Source organism: Alligator sinensis, unplaced genomic scaffold, assembly GCF_000455745.1.
Source record: "Alligator sinensis unplaced genomic scaffold, ASM45574v1 scaffold990_1, whole genome shotgun sequence".
NCBI lineage: Eukaryota > Metazoa > Chordata > Crocodylia > Alligatoridae > Alligator > Alligator sinensis.
The window spans coordinates 176,856-203,408 of record NW_005842506.1 but is presented as its reverse complement, the minus strand read 5'-3'; the positions used below and the strand labels follow the sequence as shown (position 1 = coordinate 203,408).

The 26,553-nt window shown below is 39.0% G+C and overlaps 2 protein-coding genes across 2 annotated transcripts in view; one reads left to right on the top strand and one right to left on the bottom strand.

The window, feature by feature from the left end:
• On the top strand, nucleotides 1-23,555 carry CCZ1 (CCZ1 homolog, vacuolar protein trafficking and biogenesis associated). The gene is made up of 15 exons (XM_025213109.1): nucleotides 1-42; nucleotides 569-666; nucleotides 765-858; nucleotides 956-1,033; nucleotides 1,989-2,036; nucleotides 2,634-2,717; nucleotides 6,236-6,411; nucleotides 9,832-9,913; nucleotides 11,277-11,338; nucleotides 12,506-12,617; nucleotides 13,285-13,318; nucleotides 13,751-13,868; nucleotides 20,053-20,211; nucleotides 22,010-22,137; nucleotides 23,206-23,555. Exons 1-15 carry the CDS (start codon nucleotides 16-18, stop codon nucleotides 23,259-23,261), a joined length of 1,356 nt encoding a protein of 451 aa, XP_025068894.1. The 5' UTR covers nucleotides 1-15; the 3' UTR covers nucleotides 23,262-23,555.
• Nucleotides 20,222-26,553, bottom strand: part of RSPH10B (radial spoke head 10 homolog B) — a 40,245-nt gene continuing 33,913 nt past the window's right edge. Inside the window, exons 21-22 of the mRNA XM_025213108.1 lie at nucleotides 24,361-24,579; nucleotides 20,222-21,167 (exon numbers count right to left, since the gene is read on the bottom strand). Of these exons, the coding sequence (XP_025068893.1) occupies nucleotides 24,381-24,579 (199 nt within the window). The 3' untranslated portion in view covers nucleotides 20,222-21,167; nucleotides 24,361-24,380. The remainder of the gene's footprint in view (nucleotides 21,168-24,360; nucleotides 24,580-26,553) is intronic.

Sequence of the window (26,553 nt, the reverse complement as noted above, 5' to 3'; positions counted from 1 at the left end):
ACTTGCCTATACTATATGAAAGGAAATGAAGTGTTTAACTTGGTAAAACGTTTTAGCTTTAAATGTCCATCTCTACAGAAATGCTTCTCGAATTTGCTTTAAAGACTTTAATTTTTTTTAACAACAAAATGCATGACTAACATCATAAAGTGTACTTAACCTGTCTATAATGTTGTACACCTAACCTGTTTGCTGGGTGTTCAAGAAAATAAGTTTTTTTTTTAAAGTACAGACTAATGTTTGCATGAGTGTGTAGGATAAATATCTTGCACGGAAGTTGTATGCAGAGAGAGGTAAACTGGTTTCCTATCCTGCCTTAAGAGTGTGATGTTCAGATGAGCTGTTATGCAGCTGATATAGTGATTCTTATATGTTCCAACTTTTGGATGACAGGCCATATCAATGTGCAATGTAGGATTTTTTTATTAGTACATAAGCCTGTTTTTACAAAATGATTTTAAAACACTCTTCAGAAAACTAAGGAATTTGTTTATTTAAAAATTATTTTTTCCTGTTTTAGTACTGCTATTTAAAATTTAGTTATCTTTATTCTTATTTCAAATTTTAGGAAGAAAAGAAGATTCTATTTTATCACCCAAACGAAGTAGAAAAGAATGAAAAAATTAGAAATGTGGGGTTATGCGAAGCCATAGTACAGTTCACAAGGTACTAAGCAGTCATGTTTGCATGGCTGATTACAAAAATTACACAAATTGTGTGCTTTTTAGAAATTGTCCTAAATGTATCCATATCATTTTTCCTAGGACCTTTAGTCCATCCAAACCTGCAAAATCCCTGCATACTCAGAAGAATAGACAATTTTTCAATGAACCGGAAGAAAATTTCTGGATGGTCATGGTATTTGTATACACGATCTATGCCTTCCTAAAATAGGAAGTTAAAATGCACTAAATATGTTCTGCATTGTCTAAGACCAGTTTGTTCCACTTCCTAGGTTGTAAGGAATCCCATTATAGAGAGACACCACAAAGATGGAAAACCAGTCATTGAGTATCAGGAAGAGGAGCTACTGGTAACAGTCAACTATTCTAATTTGTCTTTAGTTTTCAGGTTAAATTTTATTTGTAACTTCTTTTTTCTAAGAATAGAAGAGTATCTTTTATGTGGATAGTATTTTTACTTCCTGAGCTGCTTTGGAATTGATTAGAAGAATATAGCTGCCCACTGAAAATTGAGCGTGTAGGACAGACATTTTTGTAGCAGACTTTTAAAGGTATGCTAGACAAAGCTTTAGGAGAGAATATCCAAAGAGGACTTTAAAACTACACTAAAAGAATAGAAACCTCAAGAATGAATTGATAGAAAAATCAAACAGTTAATTACCAGGTCATTTCATTTGAGCGTTGCATCATCAACTAATTTTAACTGTAAGCAGGCAAAGTAATTATGCAGATGGAGCAGTGTTAAACCACCGCTTAGCCTGCTTGCACTTTTCAGTGTCTACATGTGAGATTGTTTTATATTCATAGAGAAATTGTTCCTACAAAACAAACCTATCTTTTTCTTATTGCCAGAAAATAAAAACCCCTAACATTATTCCAGTGATAATTGGAGGTTGAGTTTTCCACTGCCCTAAGTCCTTATCTTCCTGCTACCTCTGCATAAGGGTCAGGGGAAGTTGATTTGGAATTAACTACTTTTATTGATAAGCAGACAGTTATTTTTATCTCATTGTTCCTCCAGTATATTAAATGCACGCATAAATTAATGCCATCTGCTTTACGTGCAGCACAAAAGAGGAGTAAAAATCACTTATGAACTGAGAAAATACCTTACAGGTGCACTGTAAATGCTTTTTCATCTGTAGCCATTAACAGCTAGAAATTAAGGTGTTATAAAACGTACTTTTTAGATATAAAAGATGGTATATTACTAAATCTTGGTTTATATGCTCAGCCATGTAGGCTAGACAAAATTTTTAGAACAGTGCCTTTTTTGTATTTAATGCTTTATTGTCCATCTTGCAGGACAAGGTTTATAGTTCAGTCCTACAGCAGTGCTACAGCATGTTCAAGGTAAGGGTAATATCTTGTTATACTAAGATTATCTCTTCAGGGATAGAAATAGAAAACCTTTTGTCCTCTGCCATCTGAACATAAGCAAGTAACTTACCTTTAGAGGCCTGACTTATCCATACAGTCTACTTTTTTTTCCTCTGAAACAGTGGTAGTGGTGATGAGTAGGCAAAAAATGATGCCTTTTATTCTCATCTTTGCAGTGAACTGAACACTGATACTAAAACTATTCCTTCATAGTTCCACAAAATCTGCTTAGGCTCTGTTGGGTAAGGACCCATAATCTGCTTGTCACAAGGTCAGGGCACAGGATACAGTAAATAAAAAAGGTCTTTGTTTCTTCAACGACACATGGCCTTTTTATAATACTCAGTTTTTGATTTCTACAAATTATGTAAATTAAAAGAGTTTAAAAGTGGAAAGGGTAAACTTGGATCTAAAGAAGAGATTCTTAAGGGAGAAGGACAGTTTGGAAGTATGGAATTGGGAAATTGGAGTTGTGTGCAGAAATTCAATTACAAGTGTATTAATTTATGAGAAATAATTGTATTATAATTACAAGTTACCTCCCTAATGCATCTTTTTTTGAACCATTAGCTTTTTAATGGCACATTCCACAAAGCCATGGAAGATGGAGGTATAAAAGTTCTAAAAGAGAGACTAGAGAAATTCTTTCACCGGGTAAGTTCTACTGTTGTTATACAAGCACAGTGTGATACTGAACAGGAAATAAAATGCACAAGTCCAGTCTTTATCCTTCTTGGAGTTAAATGCAATGCACAGCACATGGAATGCGATGGGAAAACCAAAGGAGTGAAGCGCTAGCTGGACAGCTAGATACCTATAGATGTAGAGAGAGATTTTTTACACGTTATTGTCACAATGCGTGTGTTGTGGAGAAGAGTCTCTTTGGAAGAATTTTGAATAAATAGTGTATGGCGGCTTGGTAGGCTGCATTGAGTTGGTTAAAGATGGTTATCTTTTAAAGGTGGATTAATCCTAATATCTACATTAAAACTTAAAACCTGACAGTTGTTCTTAAAAGGCTAAATCATACTTGCTAATATTTCCCCAATAGTCAGTACAAGGTAATTTGCATAACTATATGCTATTACACATAATTACGCAGCTGTGCTAGTACACTCAAAATCAGCAGGAAACTTTCTGAATTGATTACCTTGTGTTGCAATCTCTGTGCATGTATAGACGCAGAAAAAGTCCCATAGAAGTGTAAAAATGATAGATAATTCTTGTGATTTTAAATCTGGGTTATATAAATGACTTAGCTACAAAAAGTTGGTATTCACATTATAGGTAGTGTTGGAATTTGATACCCTAGAGAGAGGTTCCTGACACTTTGCTATCCAATTGCCGGTAACTTCCAAAATTTAATCTTCAGGCTGGAATTTTCTCTACTTGCTTTTTAACTTAGACTGAAATTTTATGAGGTTTCTACATCATCATTTTAGCTGCTTTAGACAAGACAATAAGGTGTTTTTTTCCAATAAGGTTGCTAAGAGGCTACATCTTGCAGAGTTGGGAATAAAGTTCAGATCTGTAATATGGGCAATCTCATCAATTTAGCTTTTTCCAGTGATGCAAATTATGTGTACTATCCTTAGTAGAGAGAGAGAATCTGCTGTTACCAGGTAGTTCTTCAATTTTAGCGGTAGAGGAATATACGCACCTTGCTGCCTGAGGCAGGGTGGACAGTGATTCCAGTGGCTGAGTTATACTGTTCAGGTTCCTTTAAAAAAAATAGAGGTGGAGTAGTTCTCTAGTGTATTAAGAGCTCAGACCAGGACCAAACAAGATTCAGTTGGCCCCTGCCCCAGAGTACTTATGTGATGCTGGGCAGGGCTATGATTATGCATGGATAGAAGACAGGACTATGTACAATTTTGATTCTAGTATTGCCTGTTGCTTGACTGGATGTGCTTAACTCCACAAGTCAAATATTCTTTTAAAGTAATTCTTCTGAATAGTACAATAGATGTGATATAGACCATGTATAAGTTGCTGGGTTTATTTCTGAATAGCTTCTTCAGTAAGAAAAGGGCAGTAAAATAGTTTCCAAAATACTATAGAATCTTATTTCTTATTGGTAAATCTCTTGATTTAAAAAATGACCTCAATTTCTTCCTCCGATATTTAACATGGTTTGCTGTGCCCCAGATGCTATAAATATGAACTAACTACACAACTGATATTTTATCACAAATAAATAAAATATATAACTTAATTAATAAAATAGAACAAATGAATAAAATAGTGTAAACATTCTTAAATGGGTTCGGTCATAACTTATCACAGAAACAATCGTCATCAGATTCATTTACTTAGTACTGTGGCATAGGTCTGTGGCTTGCTGGTAATGCAGCTGGGTATATATCACTGGCTGCTCTAGTTCAGTGCTGTCTTTGTACTGCCATTCTCCGGACACATCTTTACAATTTATTTTGTTTTAAAAAAATATGAATAATAGAAATTTTCAAAGGTGAATTGGTTGCTTACAGAAGCAAAACAATTCATGTCTAATCTTGAATAAGCCATCATTTCTGCATGATTAAGTAAAACAATTAACCTACAGCTAGAAAGAAAGAGTAGAAGTTCCATCAGCATAGTGCTTTTCCAGAATTCTTCCAGAATTATAGAAATAGCTCTAGTAAATAAGTTACTTCTGTAGCAAGAAACAGGAGACTCAGAACGATCTCAAGTTCATGCAGTACAAGATGTTGCAGCTGAAAGCATATTAGGGTTTCAGGGCCTTTGGGATTTTCCTAAAAGGAAAAATGTAGTCTATAGGACTATTCCTGTTTTGCTGCTGTATTCCTCTGTACATCTAGTTTAGGCTATAGCTGGACAAAAAAGAGCATGGTAAAGAATTGACTTTTGACTTTACAACCGTAATGCACAGAAGATTGTAAAGAAAACCTCAAAAGGTTTAGGTGGAAAGAAAAATGAAGGGAGTTTGTCTTTCCAGTGGGGAATTTCAGGTGTGCAGCAAGCACACACAGCTTTTCAGCCACAATAGATGTGAGTCACGTAAATTGTTCCAGGTACCCTACAACTGTATCAAGACACAGTAGATGAATTGGGTCTCGGTGCTGGTGCATGGGCTGAACTGCATGATTGCAAGGCTGGGACAAGTACCTGCATTTCATACTCTTTGCTCATCTCTCTCTCTCACAAATATCAGACAGACAGACCTGCAAAGAAAAAATACCTGATTCCATGCTTATTCACTTTCCCTTTGGAGCTGCATATGACATAGACATTGATATTTGAAAAATTTTAAAGCATTCTGCTCTTCCATCTAATAGATTGGGTTGGCTAACTTTATGAACTTGTAGAAGAATGAATGCATATAACTGATAGAGTCCAACTTCCCTATATTGCATATTAAGAACTTAACTGAATGTATAATAAATAACAGTTCTAAGTGTGCTGTTTTGTATATACAGAGATCAGTGTTTGGCTTTCCCCACTATGGGAAAAGCCAATAGAGTATACTATGCTGAAAGGAGTAGAAGTTCATCACTTTTTGCCTTTTAATAACGTGAAGTGACAGTACAGTTTGCCCAACGTTTGTATAGATTGTGCATTTCAGCGGGTGTCTTTGGTGTTTTTACCTAATAGCTGATGCAGCTCCTGCTGTGGGCATACGCTGCACTGTGCTTGTTGCAGGAGTGCACCAAGCTGAAAGTAAAGCACTGGGTTTTTGCGGCAGGGTTTCCCCACTTTTGTCAGCAGCCAAAGCTCTTGTATCTTGAAAATACCCTACGCAGATATTGCAGTTTTCTTAGTTACTTTCTATAGAAATTGTGAAAGGTGTATTGTGTTTTGTTTTGTCTTTTTTAAATTAGCCTCTTGCTAATAATTCCAGTTATTTATAGTATTTATCATCAGGAGGATTTGGGGATGCTCTATTTTCTTCATGCCTTCTTTTATGAGCCATCATGACAAATAATTAGCAGGGCCTAGATTATTACTTAAAATTATTAAACCAACATTTAGTGCAGTACTTCCACACCCTAATCCTTATGAAGCCATGAGCAGGTAGTGAAGAGGAGGACCCAAAAACAGTTACTGACAAGGCTAAGGTATAACTTTGAACGTAAATTTTAGAGGCTTTAAAATATTCAAAAAACTTGAAAAAAAATAACTTTTTTTCCTTCCCTTTATGTTTCTTTCCTCAGTATTTGCAAACACTGCATTTACAGTCTTGTGACCTGCTGGATGTGTTTTGTGGGATCAGCTTTTTTCCATTGGATAAAATGACTTACTTGAAAATCCAGTCATTTATTAATAAGATGGAGGAAAGCCTGGACATAGTCAAATATACTGCCTTTCTCTACAATGATCAGCTGATCTGGTAGGTACTTCAATTGTGGATTACAGGAGGGACAGTTTTAATAACTATTTTTTAATTGATATAGTGACTGAAGTTCTGAGAAGGTATTCTCTTCATACTGCAGGAAAACACAGAGCTTAGATTTGGTAGAAAGAAATGAAACTTAAATGAAAAGAAGAAAACTTTTTAGTGGGATGAGTGAAAAGATTGATGGTCAGCAGTTTTCTTTCCTACTAAGTTGCATGCATTATAGATTGTAAGAAATGCCTGAAAATTCTAATTTTTTTTTTTGTGGCAGGCAAGTTCCTTCTAATTATGATGCACATAGATGTGCATATGTAATACATGCTTTCTTGTAGGATGTTATAGGGCATTTTTTGGATTGGTCCTGTAACCAGCTATTCTTTCTTGATGATTCCTGTTCTAGAAACATGCATGGGGAGATTGGAAGAGAAAGTCATGCATGAAGAGAGCTTTTACTTTCAGTGATTTGGAAAATAGAAATGAGCAAGAACTCAAATACTATATAAATATTTTTTTTCTTGTCAAACACTGTCCAAAGTGGAAATGTCATTTACATTATCAAGTCACTGCCACAGTTGCAGCTCAGAATGCAATTTTGTGGGCGCTTTTTTTCCCCCAGAGAGAACTTAAGTCTCAAAGTTCTAACGAATGTGGGTGTTTAGCCAGTTATTTAATCTACCGGTCAAGAACCTCGCAGTGTACATTTGTAGGGGTTTTTAAATATCCCTCACAAAGCAAAGCTGTTGCTGTAAGAAAACTGGAGATCACACTTTTTTTTTTAAATATTTGCGATTCAGCTGAAGTATTTTACTGATTTGTTTAAGTACAGTATTTAAAGGCACAAGCAATCTTCCAGAGGGGCATTTTTGAATGATGACTTACAGTTGGCACTCATGCCGAATATATGAACAATGCCTTGCTCTCTCTCTCTTTCTCTCTCTCTCTCTGTATTCATGCACTAAATCTGGGGCTTGATCCTTGATCTTTTTAGTGCCCAAAATCAACAGGAGGTGACGGTGCTTAATGCTGGAGAATTTCTATTCTGTAGACTTCTGATATTCAAGGGAGCAGTGAGGATGTTGACTTCAATTCAGACAAACTTTGAACAGTTTGCTAATGTGGAAACCTTGCACATGTTGTAGTTGAGGGAAAGATGTTACCAAATTACATCACTTCCAAATAATCAGGGAGAGATATTAATGTCATAATTGTCGTAGTTCTTACATATGTACACATGTTGAACAATATAGGGTCATACTCTGAAGTGACTCATTTTGTACAATTTGACTGACTTCAAGTGGAGTTATAAATCAGAAATTGGTCTTATCTAAATGTGGGGGGTGTCGTAAAAAACAAAGTTCCCTGTCAGGTTTCTTATGGTTTCTTTGTAACAGGGAGAACAAAAATATGTAGGATTTAAGTTACTTACTGAATCTCTGAAACTTAACTTTCATATATCCGAAGTGGTCCATAAAATGGATGAATAGCCCTGTTCTAAATAGTATACTATCAGAATTGCTGTATTTTGTTCTCATTTTTATTGTACCTTATGTCATTCGGATTCTTGGTAGTTATTCCATCTAGTAACAATTTGCAATTTTTTTAAAGTGCCTTTTTACACCTAAAGCATAATGATGAATTTGTACTTGAATTTACAAGCCGTGCATTTAGAAAAGGAGAGGTGTACTTTGCAGCAGTCTGAACTACTTTTAATCCAGTCTGACTTCATTTGCAGAAAATATGAACAGATTGCATTTTTAACAGAAACCAAGTACTGTCTGGAGCTTGCCGCATTAATGTAATTTAAAACTGATAACTCTTCAGCTGTGTGTGATTTTTAGGGTGTTTATTGACATGGCACAGCTGCTTTTGGCATCGTGTTTCAATGGGGGAGCAGCTGTGTGAGGTTTGCATATTCACAGGCTATTGGGAAGTGAGGGGAGACTTGCAGAATGTTTAGATGAGAAATAACATGCAAAATAATACTTAAAGTAATCCATGTCTCAGAAAATAGATTCCCATTTTATTTGTCTAGATTCCAGTACATACTCAATGTAAGTTTGCTTATGAAATTAAATGGAGGCTAATAAACTGAGGCAAGACTGTTTTTTTAGCTCATGATGTGCTTGCTTGTTAATTTGAATATATTATAACTGTTTTACAAAATGAGCTTTCTATCAAAAAGAAACCTACCCTAGTATTTAACTGTAGGAAAGAGAGTGGTGCAGGAGTGCAGCCAAGACTGTTTTGTATGCAGTGCTGCCAGACTGCTGCTGCCTCCCCCCAGTGCAAGTCACATTCTTGTCTGTGGTGTATGCTTGATGTACTCTAAATTACGGCATGAATGTATAAGATTAAATACAATCATTTTAAGATTGGAAATCAAATGGTGAGATGAGGGTAGGTGGGGTTGCTGGATTGGGCATGGGGGATGGTGGGGAAGGTGGTTGCTGTGCACAGGAAAGGGTCTGGCTGCCATGACTACCCATTCTCTAGGTTTGCGTCTGTCTTGGGGGCATCCCCCTGCAGGCCCTGGGGTGCCATTGGTAAGGCCTCTTGGCTTGCATTGGCTACCTCGGCTTTCATCTCGATCCAAGGATATCAAGTCAGTGCTTTCCCAGTGTGGCTGGAAGAACTGAACACAATGCTCATTGGGGTACAGTGATCTCCTTCAAACAATTCATACCCCAGTTCTCACCCTTTACCTCTCGCTCCCAATATCCACTGCTCCTTCAACTGGCACCCTATGCTTGAGCAGCTTTCAGACCTCTCCCTCTACCCCCCACATCTTCATCTGTAGCTCCTCTGTCCCCTACCTGGGCTCAAAGCTCTACTCATGGTCGCACAGCCCCTCTGTGTGGAGCCTCCGCTGCATGGCCTTAAAATCTACCTTCTTCCTAGTCTTCCACACCTTTAAGTCCCACTCATGACCTCAGCTGTCCTTCCCAAGCCTTCTAAATGGCTGCCCCTGTGGTCACCTTTCCTAAGCCTGGCTCCCCCCAGCCCACCCACATGGCACAGCCTCCATATGTCCCTCCTTAGCGTCTTAGCTAGCCTTCCCCAACCTCCAGAGCCTACCTCCAACCTTGGTGAACTGCTAATCCTTTGAATGGCAGGTGCTGCTCTTCCTCAGGCAGTCTCTTGGGGGGGGGGTGTCCTTCTTGGTCCCTGTGCAGTAACTAATTTTGCATAATAGTAGGTTCCCACTTATTGGGAATATGGTGTGCAGTTATGTCCTGAGCAGATGACTGCAGGCCTGGCATTGGCACCTGCCACGTGAGTTATCAGTTCTGTTGCTGCCAAAGACATCAGCATGCCTTGCTCAGCTGTGGTTAGAAGGATGCTAGCTGTGGTTCAAAACTATCAGAGAAGCAAAGCAGGAAAAACAGTTTCTATGTTAACTTTTTTCTGTTCCAGGAGTGGACTAGAACAAGATGACATGAGGATTCTGTACAAATATCTTACGACATCTCTCTTTCCAAGGCACATGGAGCCTGAGGTAGGGATATGTCTACTCTCACTTTTTAAATAACTTGGAATTTGCCTTTTATACTTTTATCTAATATAAATAAACTCACTTGACTGGAGCTCTCAGGAAATGAGAGGGGGAGCAAATGTTCTTTACCATAGCATCATAGTAAAGAGCTGTGGGTAACACTGGCTTCTGGGCTGGAAGGTTGTGAATCTTACTCCCATGCTAAGACCTGAATCAGATCAAATGATGACTATACAAGTGAGCTACCATAATGTTATGTTGCATTCTGGAGCAAGCGGTCCTTCTATCAAAGACCAGAAATGGAGGTTTATTTGGTTTGGTGACCTGCCAAATAAATGTTATAGATCTCCTGGTTATACTGATACTGGCAACACTGTATAATAAGTAGGGGCTGGGATAATCCAACGCACCCCCTGATGGAGCTTCTGAAAGACACATCGGTAGATATGTAACTGGCCACTGGATGTCACTCTTGGTGTTCACAAGTGGAAAAGGAGCAGTATTCCTTCATTTCTGTATGTGTAGATAGTCTGTGTGCTATAAAGATATATAAGGGTTCAAACTGTGAAGCAGGTCACAGTAGCTGACCACAAGATGTGGGTCAACTCGATGTAAATACTAAAAATATTAGAATTGACCATAAACAGCAAAACAAAGAGAAGTTATCTACAATACTCAGTGAAAAGTACAGAAGTAAGCATTCAGTGAATACTGAGTTGTATCTGTTTTACAAACACAGTTTTAATGTCACTTGAGTATTTCCCGTCAGTTCCTTCCGCAGTGTGGCTAACTAGCGTAGAGTGTCCATTGGATGAAATGCAGTTCAGCCATCCAAGTAATGTTGCACAGCCTATGCTACTCCTAACACAGCAAAACTAGATTTGATTGAGGAAGCAAGTATGGTCTTGTGCTTGTGACACTTGTCTAGGACTTGGGAAATATAGATTTAATTTCTGGCTCTGCCACAGGCTCTTTGGGACCCTGAACAACTCCATCTCTCTGCATCTCCATGTTACGATGATACCATGAAGATACTTCCTTGGGTCACAGGAATAAATGATATCATGCAATTTGAGCATGAATTCATTCACTCTTTTGATTGCTCAGGCACTGTTAATGGGAGCCGTAAGAGTAGAGAGATTTATGTATCCAAGTGAAGTTTTAACTCAGTGTTCAGAATAAGAAATGTGAAAACAAAATACCCAGGCTTTATGCTATCTCTCCTCACTTCTAGTTGCATTAACTGCAAATTCTAGTGGGAGAGTTATGGCCCACTGTTTGAACATTTTTTATGACTTCCAAGCAACAAGTAATGGGAATAATAAGTGTCTTGTAATAAACTGTGACCTTCCTGTTTGTTTTTCAGCTGGCAGGAAGAGATTCTCCAATACGTGCAGAAATGCCAGGAAATCTACAACACTACGGAAGGTAGCAAATCTCTGCCATGCTCTTTGATTTTCCTCCAGAAATAGAAGTTTAGGCTGTTTTCATACAGAATGAAAATGGGATGTTGGTTTTGAAAGAAGTATGACATTTATTCTTGGAGCCAACTCCTACCCCTAGGCTATTCCAGTGGAGTTTTCCAGGAGGAGGCTTTGGCCTGTGATATGCAGAAACTTTTTTTATAGTTGCTGCATACTTATCTCCCTCTTGCTGCTGTTAACACACTGCAGAGCAATGATTTAGTATTGTTCCAGTTCCTTTTCCCTTGTGTCATAGGATTTGTCATACAAGAGCAAAACAATGGTCTATGTAGTGACTTGCTAGTTTATTCATTAACTCTGAGGAGGCAACTCTGCCTCCCAGCTTTATTTTGAATGAGTGTTCCTTCTTGGCCTCTGACTTGCTTTAATCATAAAGCCTGGTTCAGTGTGTTTTTTGTGTTTAGCTTTGGCAAATGCTTCCCACAGTCTGGGAAGCACCTAGTGCACTACTCTCCTGTTAAATGGATAGATAAGGTATCTAAAGCACTATCCCTCAGATGCTGTTGGACAGGTTTCTTGAGTTACCTGCTCTTTTGGCTGGTATTTTCTTTTACTGCCATTGTTTAGGGCTGTTTTCATGTAACTATTTTCCAGAGTTTTTGGAGGGCCTGTTTATAAATACAGTAGAGCCTAGATCACTTGATTCCACTACTTCCTTCCTTTGGCGACCTGGTGCCAGTTAAGGATGAGCTGCATAGTCATCTGTGGCTTTTACTTCAAAGGGTGGCCCTTTTCCACTCGGTTGGAAAACTGCAGTTGTATCATGCATGATGGCCTTAGGATTCAGAGCTGCAGCCATCAGCTGGAGCACTGCAACAGTCTTGCACAACTAGTTGTTGAAGCTATACATGTCCCAACCATCATCTTCACAGCAATTAGGAGTTATAGGCAACAAATTATTTGGACTCTATAGCAATAATTTAAGAGCACACATTCGGATGCTAGGCTGGTGGGGTCTGCATATGTACTGGCTGGGTAGGTAGAAGCTAATTGTCCTCAAATATGTGCATTTATTTAAGTTGTGTGTGTGTGTGTGGGGGGGGGGGGGGGTATTAAATAAGGGTAAGATATATAAATAATTACATATGATCTGTTTAATTCTGGTTTTTAGGTTTCTTACTGGACCTTTTAATCTGAATGATCCAGAAGCAAAATGCAGGTTCCCCAAAATATTTGTAAATACAGATGACACTTATGAAGAACTTCATTTAATAGTTTATAAGGTACCAAACTATTTCTTCCAGCACATTATGAATACGTAGGAAGTGGGAAACCCTGCTATGTACATTTTGTGTTTTTGTAGAAAGGTGCTTATCGCAGGACATAAGAGCAGCAGGAGAGAGAGCTCTCTGGAAGTTTAATAGTCTTCCTCAAAAAATTGTGAGGGTTTACCAGGAGGGCTTTCATAATTCAGATATTGAAAACTTGATTAAAGTTTCTGCATAACTTTTATATAGCTTTACTGACATAACCTAGACAAAAGAGCAAGCCATATAGTGTTTTTCAAAGCTCTTTGTCTTAGCACTGACCCAAATTAAATGGAGATTAGCCATTTGTAAGTGGTTTTAAGTGGATGTGTGCACAGTTTTTGCTCTAACAGAATGGTTTTGAAACCAGTTTAAGATATGAAGATTTCAAAAGCAAATGTGTTGACAAACCCTAGCCAGGTTGCTTTTTAAGTTCTACAAAATAGCTAGCCACACTTTAGACCCCCTGTGAATAGCGGACTGAATAGCCTGAATTAACAAAGAAAACTGTGTCTTGTATAGACTGTTAGGAGGGGAGATTAGCTGAGGTTTGAAAATTAAGTTACAGTAAAAGCTAATTTAGCAATTCATTTATAGGTTTGGTTGAGTTGCTTTTTAAATGTTTTGCTTTGATTTGTTTCAGGCCATGAGTGCAGCTGTTTGCTTTATGATTGATGGTAAGTATGTGTTTGTATCATTTGTTAAGAACTGTAGAAATTAAAGTATTTTCTTTTTGACTGTTTACTATTTCCCTGACAAACATCATCAGACTTAGATCTGTCTGATCTTGCTATACAAAGTATTTATTCATATTATTGTCATACTAACTCATGCCTTGTGGATGTTTTCATAAGCTTCTTAATAATTCAGTTATTTCAACTGTGTTGCTTCAGTGGTATGGAAGGCATTACGTATTGCCCCAGGTAAGCCTGTAGAAACTCCAGGCACTTTGATAAGGTCCTATTACTCTGACAGCAATATTTAGTCCAAAATTCTTATGAATGTTTAAAGCTGACTACAAAAAAGTACATGCTGTAATTTGGCCACAAAGCTGCCAAGTATGTGATGTGCTGTTAAAAAGAAACTCACCCTCTTAAAATTGTTTATAGCCTCAAATCCACTAACACTGGACTTTTGCCGTAAACTGGACAGCATTGTTGGACCTCAACTCACAGTATTAGCATCAGACATCTGTGAACAATACAACATCAATAAAAGGAGTTCAGGGTTTGTACTTTCTTTGTTTCTTGCAAACTGCTGTCAGGTTGTTTTTAGCTTGAAGTTAATGGCCCTTTAAATAAGGATAAGAATTTGAGCACATACATAAGTATTTTCTGAGTTAGTATCCTGTACATTTGATAAGATGTTCTAGCTATACTTCTGTCTTCGGCATTTATAGAGTCCCATTGTCATATTTAGGTGCTGTACAGAAACTGTAATCATGTTCATAAAGTAGTAAACGGGTCTGGGGGTTATAGCATGGCTTAGGTTTTATATCCCCTTTTATGAAGGCCAACACTGGTACCATAATGTCTTCCCTAGAGTAGGAGCAAGGGAACTGGGATTCATCTCTCACCAACTTATGCATATTCTTAATTGTATGAATCTAAGTTGCCTTTGTTTTGAAGCAACTAGTGTGTAATTCTAAAGGTGTATCTACACTAAATTGAAAAGCCTGACTCTGATCATACCTAGCATTGTTCTGAAGCTCATATGCTTTGGATCTAAGGTAGCCAGAACTAAAAGATATAAGATTTTTTTTTTTTTTTTAAGTACTAGTTTTAACTTTGCAGTTCATAGAGGTCAAATTCCTAGTGAGAATATTTGGCATCATCTGAGTTCAAAAATTATATATTTAAAAGCAGCCTCTGGAGGAACAAAGGTTAGGCTGTAAATTAGTAATCTCCATTGCAGTGATAAAGTTATAGGGTGTAACAGGGTGCTGAATTTATCTTAATTTTGTTTTACTGTGTAGGACTGATAGAGAAGCAGAGGTATGTCAGAGAGACCAGTATTAAGTTTATCACTAGCTACTGCTAAAGTTCCTCATCTTCGTGGTTTACTTGTCCACAGGAAATAATGCCTTGTAGTACAGCAGGGGTGTCAAACTTAACTGGATCACAGGCCAGACAAGGGTTGCTGGGCTGGTCTGCAGCCCAGATCCAGGCTACGCACTGGAGCCAGCATGCAGGGCCGGTCCAGTGGCACATGCAGCCACGCCCCATGCTGTCCCCCCACCCTGTGCCACATGCAGCATGTAAAGCTAGTCCCGTCCTGTGTGCCACTTGCAGCATGTGCTGGCCACCCTCTGGGGCATGGGCTGCATCTGGTGCTTGTGTTGGAGCATCCCTGCACACTGGCTCCGGTGCTGGTCTGCACTGGGGCCTTAAGTCATCTTTGTCCATTGGAGCCAGTCTACAACACCAGGCTGGTGGGTGCTGCATGCAGTGTTCAGCCTGTGCTAAACCCTACAGTAGGGCTGGCATATGCAGTGTGTGGCTGGACTGGTTGCGCACACTGCATGTGGTACAGGGGGTTGATCATGTTGGCATGATCTGGACCAAGCACCTGTGCTCTGAGCAGCACCCATGGTGCTGGTTCCAGCCCGTGCACCAGACTGGCCCTACACGTTGCATGCAGTACGTGAGTTGGATCTGAGATCTGGCCCGCGGGCTATACGTTTGACACAAGGTGAGACCTGTACAGATTCTGGACATTATTAGATATTAAGCAAATTCCATGTTTACGCAGGTAACAATCTGGCCAATGCAGCAATAGCAAATTTAAGTCTCTGAGACACAGTGAAGGAGAAAGTACTGTGCATAATGATTTTTAAGTTTTTTCTTCAGCTGTCCAGGGACATAACTTTGCCTGAGGCCAGCTTGCTGCTGCACTCCTGCCTAAATTCAATTCAAATTTGATCAAGTGACAAACCTGCAAGAGAATATTGCTTAGTGCTGGGCAGCGAAAGAGTGCAGATCCAGGTTGATTGATTGAACCTGTTGGTAAGAGGAAAGGAATACTTCGACTGCCTTTAGCATGGACTGCTAGAGGTAAACACTGAGGGCTTGTCTTAAGATCTCTCAATAACATGAAATCAATGAGCCTAAGGCTCAAGCACTACTAAACCTTCGTGTGGATGCTCCCATTCAGGCACGATGGCCTTAGGTTTCTGAAACTTAATCCTCTTTTGAGGAGGATTAAGATAAAGGGATTTAAAGCTACTTGGCACCTGAGTCAACCTCTACATGCACTTTATGTGCATTGACTTCTCTTGTTTGATTTTTTTTGTTCTCTTTCTAAGAATCCATGTTACTGCCAACACATGCACCAGTGTTAGCATGACATGGGGCCTGAAGCTGAACTCAGCAGTGATACCAAAGCCAGCACCAATGCCTTGGGTAACAAAGTGAAGCACTGAGGCAGGAGCTGAATGTTCTTCCGCTGGAACAGGCATGAGACATTTAAGAATAAATCCATAAGGCCCAAAGAGGTGCAGAGCAGTGCTTCTCAAACTATCTGATGTGGCGGACCAGCGATTTTTTTTCCAGTGAGCCAGGGACTGGTGCCCGGTTCAGCCAGTGGCAGGAACTGCGTGCAACAGCGCTACACAAATGCGCGACCAGCTCTTTCTTTCTCTTTCCTCACCTCGCACGACGTGACGTCACCTGGAGTGTTGGAACGTACGAACTGTGGCGCTATGACATATCAGTGTTATGCTTCTGAAAATATATTTCTTTCTTTCCTGGCAACTCGCTGCGGACCAGCAACCAGTGGCTCGCGGACCGGCACCGGTCCGTGGACCACCACTTCGAGAAGCACTGGTGTAGAGGATGGTGATAAGCAGATGGCAGCTGATTCCACCAGTACTGAAGGCACTCCCGTCGGCATTAACCCTGGCCTTGGGGGGGGAAAAAGTCATGGCCTGAACCAGACATGTCTGGAAAGCCCCACAAACTGTGGGGTCCATCAGCTTCTCATCTGCTTACTTTCATTCCTTCTTCATCTGTTCTCCTTCAGTCACCAACCTCTTTGCCCATTTTCCCCAACCTGGCTGACTGCCAGTCCCAGTCTGTCTCCCTTCAGGTTCCCAGTCATCCATTTCAGCCTGTCTCCCTCCCTCACTTGAAATTCCAGTCATGGCCCCCAGTTTTCTTGCCAGGTTGACTTTTGTTCTGCCATTTGGTTCCCACTTGCAGCTTTTTTCCTTCCCTCCTGCAGGTCCAGTCCTTGCCCCCTCTTCATTTGAAAAGGACTGCCTCCTCCCAAGCCTGATGGGAGGGTCACTGCCAGAACAGGGAAAATGGGCTCTCTGCTTGCAGTTCAGGTGTAAATATGTGGCTTGCAGGAGAAGTCGAGCTGCAAATGCAGAAAGGACTGCACCAGTCATTCAGCCTGGGTCTGGAATCCACCCAGTTTGCACAGGATTTTCAAGAAACTTTAGCTGTTAACACCAAAAATCTCCTAGGAATGTGAAAACTACTGTTTTTTCTAGGCTAATAACTTGTGGCCCAGTTTAGGTGCATCTTTATGTGGAAAGGGAAAGGTCCCTCCCTTACACACAGGCCACCTTCTCCCAAATTTCAGGTCCCAATACCAAGACCTGGGCTGCCATGACTTAAAGGAAAAGGCCCCAGGATTTTTAACTTTTTTTTCCCCATCTTTGTTTTTGGAAATGGCTCAATAATTTACCTTTAAAATTTTTTTTTAAATTCAGTGTAAATCTCAACCCAAAATAAAAATTTCAGCCTAAATGTTTAAAGTTCTGCAGTTGGAACCCGCTGAAATTAGGGTTTTAAAACAGGAATGTGAGCAACTTTAATAGACAGTGCCACTTGCCTTCTGTCTCCCCTTCCCCCCGCCATGTGCACCATAGTTCAGAAATATAAATTATTGTGTGCATCAAAATACAGCTGCAAATCTTGCACTCTGTCATGAGCACAATGTAATCTCTTGCAAGGACAAACAAGCCAAGTGCAGAGAGAGAAAGAGGTGGCGACATCCTAGAGGGCAGCTGTTCTGCAGCATCTCTCTGCTTGCTCTTTATCCCATGGGAAATGAAAGCTAAAGCAAGGCAATCCATCCCTGTTTCATTCAGGGATAAACTACCCTGGTTTGGTTTTCACTAGCTGTGGGGTAGGAGTCCCCATCCCCCTGCTCCTTTGGACACTTCCCAAGTTAACAGTTCATGGCTGTAATTGTTTGGGACATTGGAGTCATTACTTTTCGTCTAACCCTAAGCTCAAGGGTAAATTGTGCAGAAGCCCTTCACCATGTAAAATCAAGCAGTGGTTGTATTTGTTTTTCCTGGAGCTCCTTTGCATGTTATGCTGTAGCATCACTCTAATAGATTGTGACAGCCTGGGAGGGTAAGTTTCCCAAGTGTACTAAGTATGTTGGACTGCAGAGATAAGCTGCAGGCCATTTACAAGATAGAGGTTTAAGGATGTGGTTCAGTTTAATGTACAGTTTGTGGATAACAGATGCACTAAATGGAAGGATTATAAATGTTGGAGTTTAAACCATACAGCATCTGGCATTCATCTTATGCTGCTGCCAGGTTAATACACTGTGAAGGAGTCTGTTTGGGATGATGAGGCTAGCCCTAGAGATAATTTTAATGGGTGTATGTATGTTAGAAGTGAAGTGGGCTTTATGCAGTACCATTGCTCAAAGAAAGTGTTGTACCTTACAGGCAGCATAGAATCGTAGGGCTGGAAGGGATCTCCAGGGGGCATCTAGTCCAATGCCCTGCCTGAGGCAGGGTCATCCCTATCCTATACAATCCATAATCTAAAGTCTACATGAGACTACTGTCAACTCTGACACAACACAGACCACCCTAATCTGCTACAGGTAAAGCAAAGGAACCATGGCAGGCAATATCCTGATTCTGTAAAAGGTTATTTAGTAGGATTATGTAAGGACAGAGAAAGTTTTTATAGGACAAGGTTTGTAGTGTAGGCAACTGGGTGGCTTTTATCTGACAGTCTCACTTTCTAAAGAAGTCTTTAATTTCGCATACATGTGTGGTAGGCTAAGTAAATAGACACTTACTCATTTCTGTGCCAGCTTAGTCTCATTATGTAGAAATGTTACTGATGGATAAACTTCTGGTAAAAAGCTCATAAAGGAAAAGACACTTTAGTATTCTTGGGAAGAACTGAAGCACTCATATGAAACATCAGTGACAGTCTACCACAAAATATTTGAGAAGCATTTTCTTCAAAAGGCTGCTTTGTCCTTTGAGATACTTGGCTGCCATACAACATCACTGTTCTAAGAATGCCAGTCTAACCACAACCACGGGTTTGACTGATTAATTATAGTTGCAGCATATTCAAAACAGACAGAATTACAGTGAGTCGAGTAAAATAGCTGGAAATTGTGTCAGTCTATTAAATCATTAAATACTTGGGGGGTTTTTAAATGTCACTGGGGAATTAAAGGAGCAGAAACTCATCTTATTAACGCCCTCTCAAACTTTAATGCAGTGGTGTCCTGATAACCTGATACTTTCTTTTGGCACTAATGCAATTGGGTGACATAAAAGAGAGCAAGATATCCAGCCTATGGAGCCACTTGCTTGTGTGCTAAAGTGATAGTTTCTCACTATCGTATGACGCTGAATTCCAAACAATATAACATGTAACCTGAAGTACGAAGAGCAAGCCTAGACTGCTCTGAATTGTAGAGGCTGCTACCAAAATCAGTGTCAAATACTAAACTAAGTATAACTTAATAAAATAAGAGAGAGAGACCATCTCATCTCAGATCCACTGTCATTGGCTCATCCAGGTTACCCAGTAAAAGTCTTTCCTGATATAGCAGTCAGTGGAAACCAGATGCATCACTAGAGATCCTTCACAAAACGTATTAGTGATGACTTCTTCCCAGGCCAGAATCTGACTTCTCCACACTGGGAGAGCAGGGAACAAGCTTCCAGGGTAGCCAGTTCAGCAACCAGCAGGATTTCAGGCCATCCCATTCATAACGTACATGGTCAGTTTGGGGAGAAAATGCTCAAAGCTAGTGAATCCTCATGTGCAGGGGAGATAGAGATGTTCCCACTAGGTGGATGGGGTATGGTAATAGGGCCTGTAGAGGCAGGTTATGCCATTACATAGAGACAAAAAATAAAGCCAAAAAGAGAATGGATGCGATTATAAACTTGCTTGTCTGTTGGTGTTTAATTGATAGTCATGGATGTGCTAGGAGTTTTAGTAGGTTTCTCTAGTTAGCAGTGTCTGCCCTAGCCAGAGACCTTGAAAAGTAAGGAGTACAATGTTTAGTACAGAGAAAATCTACCCAGCTATGGAGTTTATATAATACATAGATTAGTGATTTGTAAACTAACATGCATGTTTAAAAAATTATGTTGTATTACTGAGAAATTACCTTTTTTATCTAGGTCTGAGAAGGAACCTCAGTTTAAGTTTATCTATTTCAATCATATGAACTTGGCTGAGAAAAGTACGGTCCATATGAGGAAAACACCTAGCATATCACTCACATCTGTTCACCCTGACCTCATGAAGATTCTAGGTGATATCAACAGTGACTTTACTAGGTGATTTTTTTTTTTAATTAATGTTTTGGGTGTTTCCTATATTATCCTCTTATCTGTTGATGTGCATTCCTTAATTATGTGTAGAACGTCAGGCAGATTTTTGTTTCCTGTTCATGTCAGTATAATAATAAAAGCAGACTTTCCTGTTCTTGCAGCTAGTTGGCATGCTATTTCTAACCTGTCTCCATTGTCTATGGGATGTTGGGACAGATTTCAAAAGGAATTGGGAGACTTGCGTGGATATCAAAAATATTCAGAAATGTCAAAATTAGTAATAGTTTTTTATAAGGGATGTTAAGGCCTGTGCTTCAGGTTAAGTCGCGCTCTAACAGAAATCAACATGACATGACATGACGGGGCAGAGAACTGCACACCTTACCTGCTTTTGAGCGCTTTAATCTTCCTCTGAAGCAACTAGGGCTGGCCACGTTACAGACTCTGGGTACTGGATGGGTTAGACTTTGGATTGGATGTAGACTGGTAACTTATCATGGAGAAAATAGGGTTTGGTTCCATTTACTTCCAGATGTTAACAGTGACTTTTTTTTTTTTAGTGGGCATCCTATATAAATATATGAAAACTGTGCTGCTGTTGGCTATATTCTCACAGTGCCTGTGAGACCCTAGTCCATAAGCAGGGCTTCTGCTAGCATATGGTACGGGGCTTTTGCTCTGTCTACAAGGCCAGACCAAACAAAAGCATGAAATTGTGGTAGTATCTTCAGAGGAAGAAAATCTTTTAGGACAGGCAATTTGATATACTAACTTCTTTAAAATAGTACTTAGTATAAAATAGGAAATCCACATACTTGTTTGAAATCTAAAGTATTTTATCTGTCATTTTTAATAGCATCAAAGCTTGCCTGTTGTTTCTCTGCTTTTCTTGAGCTGACATGCTGCAAGTTGCTTGGAGCCATTTTCTGTTGGTGCTGTTTTCCTGTAAATGTCATTGAAGACTAGGTCACAGGGAGGAGGGAACAAACAAAAGCCAAATTATACTAGGAAGCAAATGTGAAGGAGACTTACAAAATGAAGGAGCAGTGGTAGGTGAACAGAAGACAAGATATGACAGTTTTATAGACAGTAGTTATGACTGTTGGTCTGAAGGTGTTTTGTGCAACAATGAAAAGGGCCAGATATAAGAATTTCTTTATGTGAACTGTGAGATGGAAGGAAAGTAGTTTCTTTATAGTTAACACTGAGATGGGGGTGACCTATGCAAAGCATCCAGCTCTTAACTTGTTTACAGCCTGATCTAATCACTTAAAAAAAACAAAACCCTGAAAGCTAACTATTTGCAGGATTTTCTTCTTTCATATTATTCATTCAAGGTGAAACAAATGCAGTACTATAAACTGTTACTTTTCCCTGTGCCTTTAGGGTCAGCAGGCAGCTTCCTCCAAAGGACTCATGTGCATGGTTGTCTAATAGACCACATAAATGGTTGGCTTGCTTCCAGCAAACAAATTCCCCTTCATGAAGGCTGCAGCCTTTGCTGGCCCTGGCTTGCTGTTTTATGTTGGCATTCAGTACACTTACTTATTTCTGATGGCTGTTTCTATCATACTGCAGTAAGTCTGTGACATCAGTTACTCAGTTCATGTCTAAGTTATTCAGAACTTTTAGGACAGTTATACAATGAAGCTGCTCTGTGTGCTTGTCATTCCTTGAGATTTTTTTTTTTTTTTTTTACTTCATTGCTGTTGTTTCTAATGAGTTATTTTTCTGACTTGTCCTTTATTTATTAATACAGGCCTAGACTTCCCTAAAGGTTTGCTATATGAATCTTCTCTTACAGAGTTGATGAAGATGAGGAAATTATTGTGAAGGCAATGAGTGATTACTGGGTTGTTGGGAAAAAGTCTGATCAGCGGGAACTATATGTTATTTTGAATCAAAAAAATGCAAACCTAATTGAAGTTAATGGTAAGGAGCTTTTTTACTTTTCACTGCTCTTTTTAAATAATATTGCTGCAATCAGAATGTTGTAATGGGAGATTTCCATATTTCTTTTATATAAGAAATTGACTGAGGTATTTTTCCTCCTGACCATCTGGGTCAGCTTGCGCAAGGCTTAGTATCTGTTCCTGTTTTGCAAGGCAGCTAGATCAAGATTATATAAATATTCAGCAGACTTTCAGAAGATGTTTTTAATAATTAATTAGTAACCATTATCTTACTCCTTGATTAATGGCACTGCTCTGCAAACTTAATTTAGGAATGATAAATAAATGAGGTGCATTATTGTATTTAGAAATGAATATGCCTGCTTTTCTGAATTTGTGGGTATTTTGTCATCTTTACAATAATAAAACCTGCTCACAAAGGGTACCTGATCATTATTAACGCTTAAAATACTATTTTTCCCTCCCCAAAAAGTATTTTTCACTTCACTGTAGATGTATATTAAGAAACATGTCAATTCTGATAATGACTTCTACTACTCTTAACTTACAAAGCATTTAGTAAGAGAATGGATTTCGTCAGTGTGAAATGATGGGGGGGTGGAAGCAAAGTATTAATAATCAATATTCCATTGTTAAGGAACCTGTGTTAAGATTAATCCATTTCAGTTTTTTGTCATTAAGTTTTATTTAGAGGCAAGTTCACTTCCATATGTGAAAACAAGATAGGAAATGCTTCTTTAGCTATTCTAGAGGTCATTTCACATTTCAGCAAGAAGAATGACAACAGCAGCAGACTGGAAATACCAGCTTTAATTAAAAAAAAAACCCCAAAGTATTTATGAAAACAAACTTGTGAACATGCAGAACACAGTCACCTTACTCCTGAGCCCCTCTTTTTTGGTTTTTACTTTTTTAAATAGGAGTCTTTCAGGGTACAGTAGAATAAATAGTAATGTCTTCTTCCTCTTGGACATAGTTTTAATTTTTTTTTTCCTCTTTAGCATTATTTGTCTCTATAATAAAATATGCTCTTGCAGAACTTGCAATACTGTGTGGAGTTCTGAATTATTTCTCTCTCTTTTTACAGAAGAAGTAAAGAAACTTTGTGCAACACAGTTCAATAATATTTTCTTCTTGGATTGATCTACAAGGGCTGATCTACTGAAGATGTCCAAATGTCAGAAAAAAAAACATTTTTGTTTAACATGAAAGGTTATTAGTCATATTATTGACTGGAATAATGACAATAGTAAAGCAATACTTGCTTTGTAAGAATCAAATTTCTACTAAAATCTGTAAACTCTGATCATAAGATTTTTAGATTTTAAGAATATTTATGTGCAAACTAAACCCGGTCTAATTCATCTGTACCATTCCATTTCTCGGATATTGTTATGTGAATATTTTACTGGAAAATAAAACTGATGATTGTTACCACTTTGAGGGCACTTATGTTTCCCAAACTGTGCTCATTTATTGATCAGCTGTGTACAGCTTTTCCATAAACAAGTATGTAAAATTGAGGGGGATTTTGTTCCAGCGTTCAGCTGTGAAGTAGCAGGCATAGTCAAGTTTCAGACTGCTACACTAGTACACTGAAGACTATAAGCGTATAAGAACTACCTTGAATTCTTCTACTTTATACAACTAAATTAACTTGTTCCTTTCCAGTATGAGCTGACACAATTAAAGGTGAAGAAAGACTAAGCCTAATGTTCAGTTTTTTTGAGAGTTGTTCCTACTCAGATCAAATAAGGCTTGATGCAGGATCAGGTCCAAAAACGAAACAGCTGGGTTCTTTACAGGCCGATAAGAATTGAAGCAAGAACCTTATGCAGAGCTTGTGTAGATTCACATTTTATGTAAACCAGTGTCATGGTAACAAGACAGCCAACAGGTAAATTTGACCCTAGTGGCCCTTAACCTGTAATAGTAAAACTTCTTCTAACTAGCTGTCCAGCTTTGTATTCTCCAAAAGTCAAATAAACTCCATGTAACCACAAATGTGTAGAAGTATTTTCAAGCCAGGAGGTAGACTCAGGCTTGTCTATATTGGGGTGAAGAGGAAGAGCAGTCATTTTAGCTTGTGCTTAAACAAACTTCCCTCCAAAATAAAGAAACACCATGGAACTAATTGTATTGGCACTCATGTCCTGTAACTTTATATTGTAATGTTTAGATTTCCCTTTTAGCTCTGTAAAATCTAGTTATCTTAGCATTAATACACCTCCTGTGTACATACAGCTTTAGTCTTGGCATCATCTACTTCTTCTTTTTCTTTAAAGCAGCAGCAACCTTAGTAATCACAGGCTGGGGAGCAACGATTGCTTCTTCCTTTGGAGGAGGTGGCAGCTGCATTACTGAATCCTCAGGTTCTTTTACTGCTCCATTCTCTGTCTCTAATGCTTTTTCTGTTGCAGCTTCTTCTTGTTTTTTGGCTTCTTCTCTCGTGCTGATAAGCCTGAGATCAAACAGATCAGACTGGCTTGTTATTGCAGGAAACTTGCAAAATGTTAAGACCTTGTATTGCTATGCAAACACCTATACTGTGATTATGTGCAGCGTCCGTTTCCCTAAAGAAAAACTATAATCCTTTTAATTCCTTCCTAAAGTAAGTTTACTCTGCTGTTCCCACTTTAAGTAACAAGTGGTAAAATTCCACATATCCTTGCATATTATCTAAATCATGTTATACTCTGGCATGTTCTTAAAAGGAAAAAAAAATGCATGTCTTGGAAGATGTGTCTCTTAGTTCTCAAGGTGCTGTTTGACCACTAAGGCATGACATGAGGTGCAATGTAACATCAGCCATCAAAGAACAGAAACAGCTGGAACAAGTGCCTTATACAAAATGCAAACCTCTCAAAAGGAAGAACTGAGAGACCCATCTAAGGATTTTTCTCTACAATACTTACAGTTAAACTAATGTCACTTCTAAGTCTGTCACTCAGTGAAGCTGGATGTAAACATTCCTGGGTTTGAACTTGGCTTCTATGGGTATTGTTAGGGCTACTGTGCATATTCAAGCCAAACCTAAGGTACCATGCAGTTAATTAACAAGTGATGTATACATATATATTTTTAAATACTTATTTAGTGTATCAATACAGCTTTGTATGCCAAGCCTAAACTTAATTGCCCTACTAAAAAAAAGACAAGAGAGAAATTTCAAAAGGAGCTTCAAGCTCTGGAAGGAAATAGGTGAGTGACAACTCTGTAAGATCTGCTTCTTTGAAACCAAGTACAGGCAAGTAATTTCCTCTCCCCTAGAGAGGCAAGCAGTGTAGGAGTCTTACTGCTTGAGAAAAAGCCCAAGCACAGCTGCAGTAAGAGCAATGTGCACACAGGCATGGCTACTCTGTCAAACACAACAAAGCTAGCTGGAGCATTAGCTCACAGCACAGAAGCAAACTAGCCAAAAATATTCGGCCACCTGAACATGAGGGACACCCTGAAATAAAATTAGTCTTGGACAGGAGCGTGTGTCTGGGCCTGGTCTTTCCTGGAAGTAACTTCTAGAACAAGTAGTTGAAAGGGATTCTAACTTCAAGCCAAAATTCAACCAATAATGCTTGTAAAAGTATTGAGTTAAGATTGCACAGCTGCTTCCAAATGTCTGTGCAAGAAGCCTCCTCAAAAGTGCGTCATGGTGGACACACTGAGTGAGCCCTGACATGACCTAGTTTCATCTGTCACAGCAGTGCAATGCCCTGAAGACATTCAGTGCTCTTGAAATTTACTTGAGTTCCATTTTCAAAAATACTAACTCGAAGATCAGTTAAGACCAAAGTGCTTTAGAAAGTTTTAACCATAGTTTATTAACAGTACTGCCCAATTAACTGGCATGTATTAAAAATTAGTAGCTGGGTAGACTTTGAATGCTCTAGAGCTCAGCTGAAGTGTCAACATTTTGATTAGGAATGTGTTCTCAGGAATTGTTATACAGGCCCTAATGTGCATGTGATTACCTTTAAAACGATATCTTAAATTATATATAGCTTATTGCCATGCATGAATAGGAGTGTGTTAGTATAGTATAGCTGAAAACTCTTATACTGATACAAGACCAGGCCTTAGTGTTGGCACAGTTATACTGGTACAGCTAGTGTGAACAAGGCCCTGTAAGGATGCACTTGGGAAAGATGACTGGTTTCACACTGGGGAAGGAACATGTAGATCTGCAACACCATCTTAGCCTTGTAAGAGACAAATAGATCAGTCTATGGGCTGAAACTTTCCTTCCATGAGCCAAGTCACTGCCCTTCCCATGTAAGGTCAATTCCTTCCTTCCCTAATGCTGAAGAACTGAGGAGTTCAGGAGCCCCTTTGCCCCATCACCCCACTAGGTGTTCTAATGAGCCCCAAGCCTAGTGACAAGAAGCTGCAACATTTAGGCCACCAGGAGTTGCAGTTGTTTAGCTGTTAAATGTGCTTC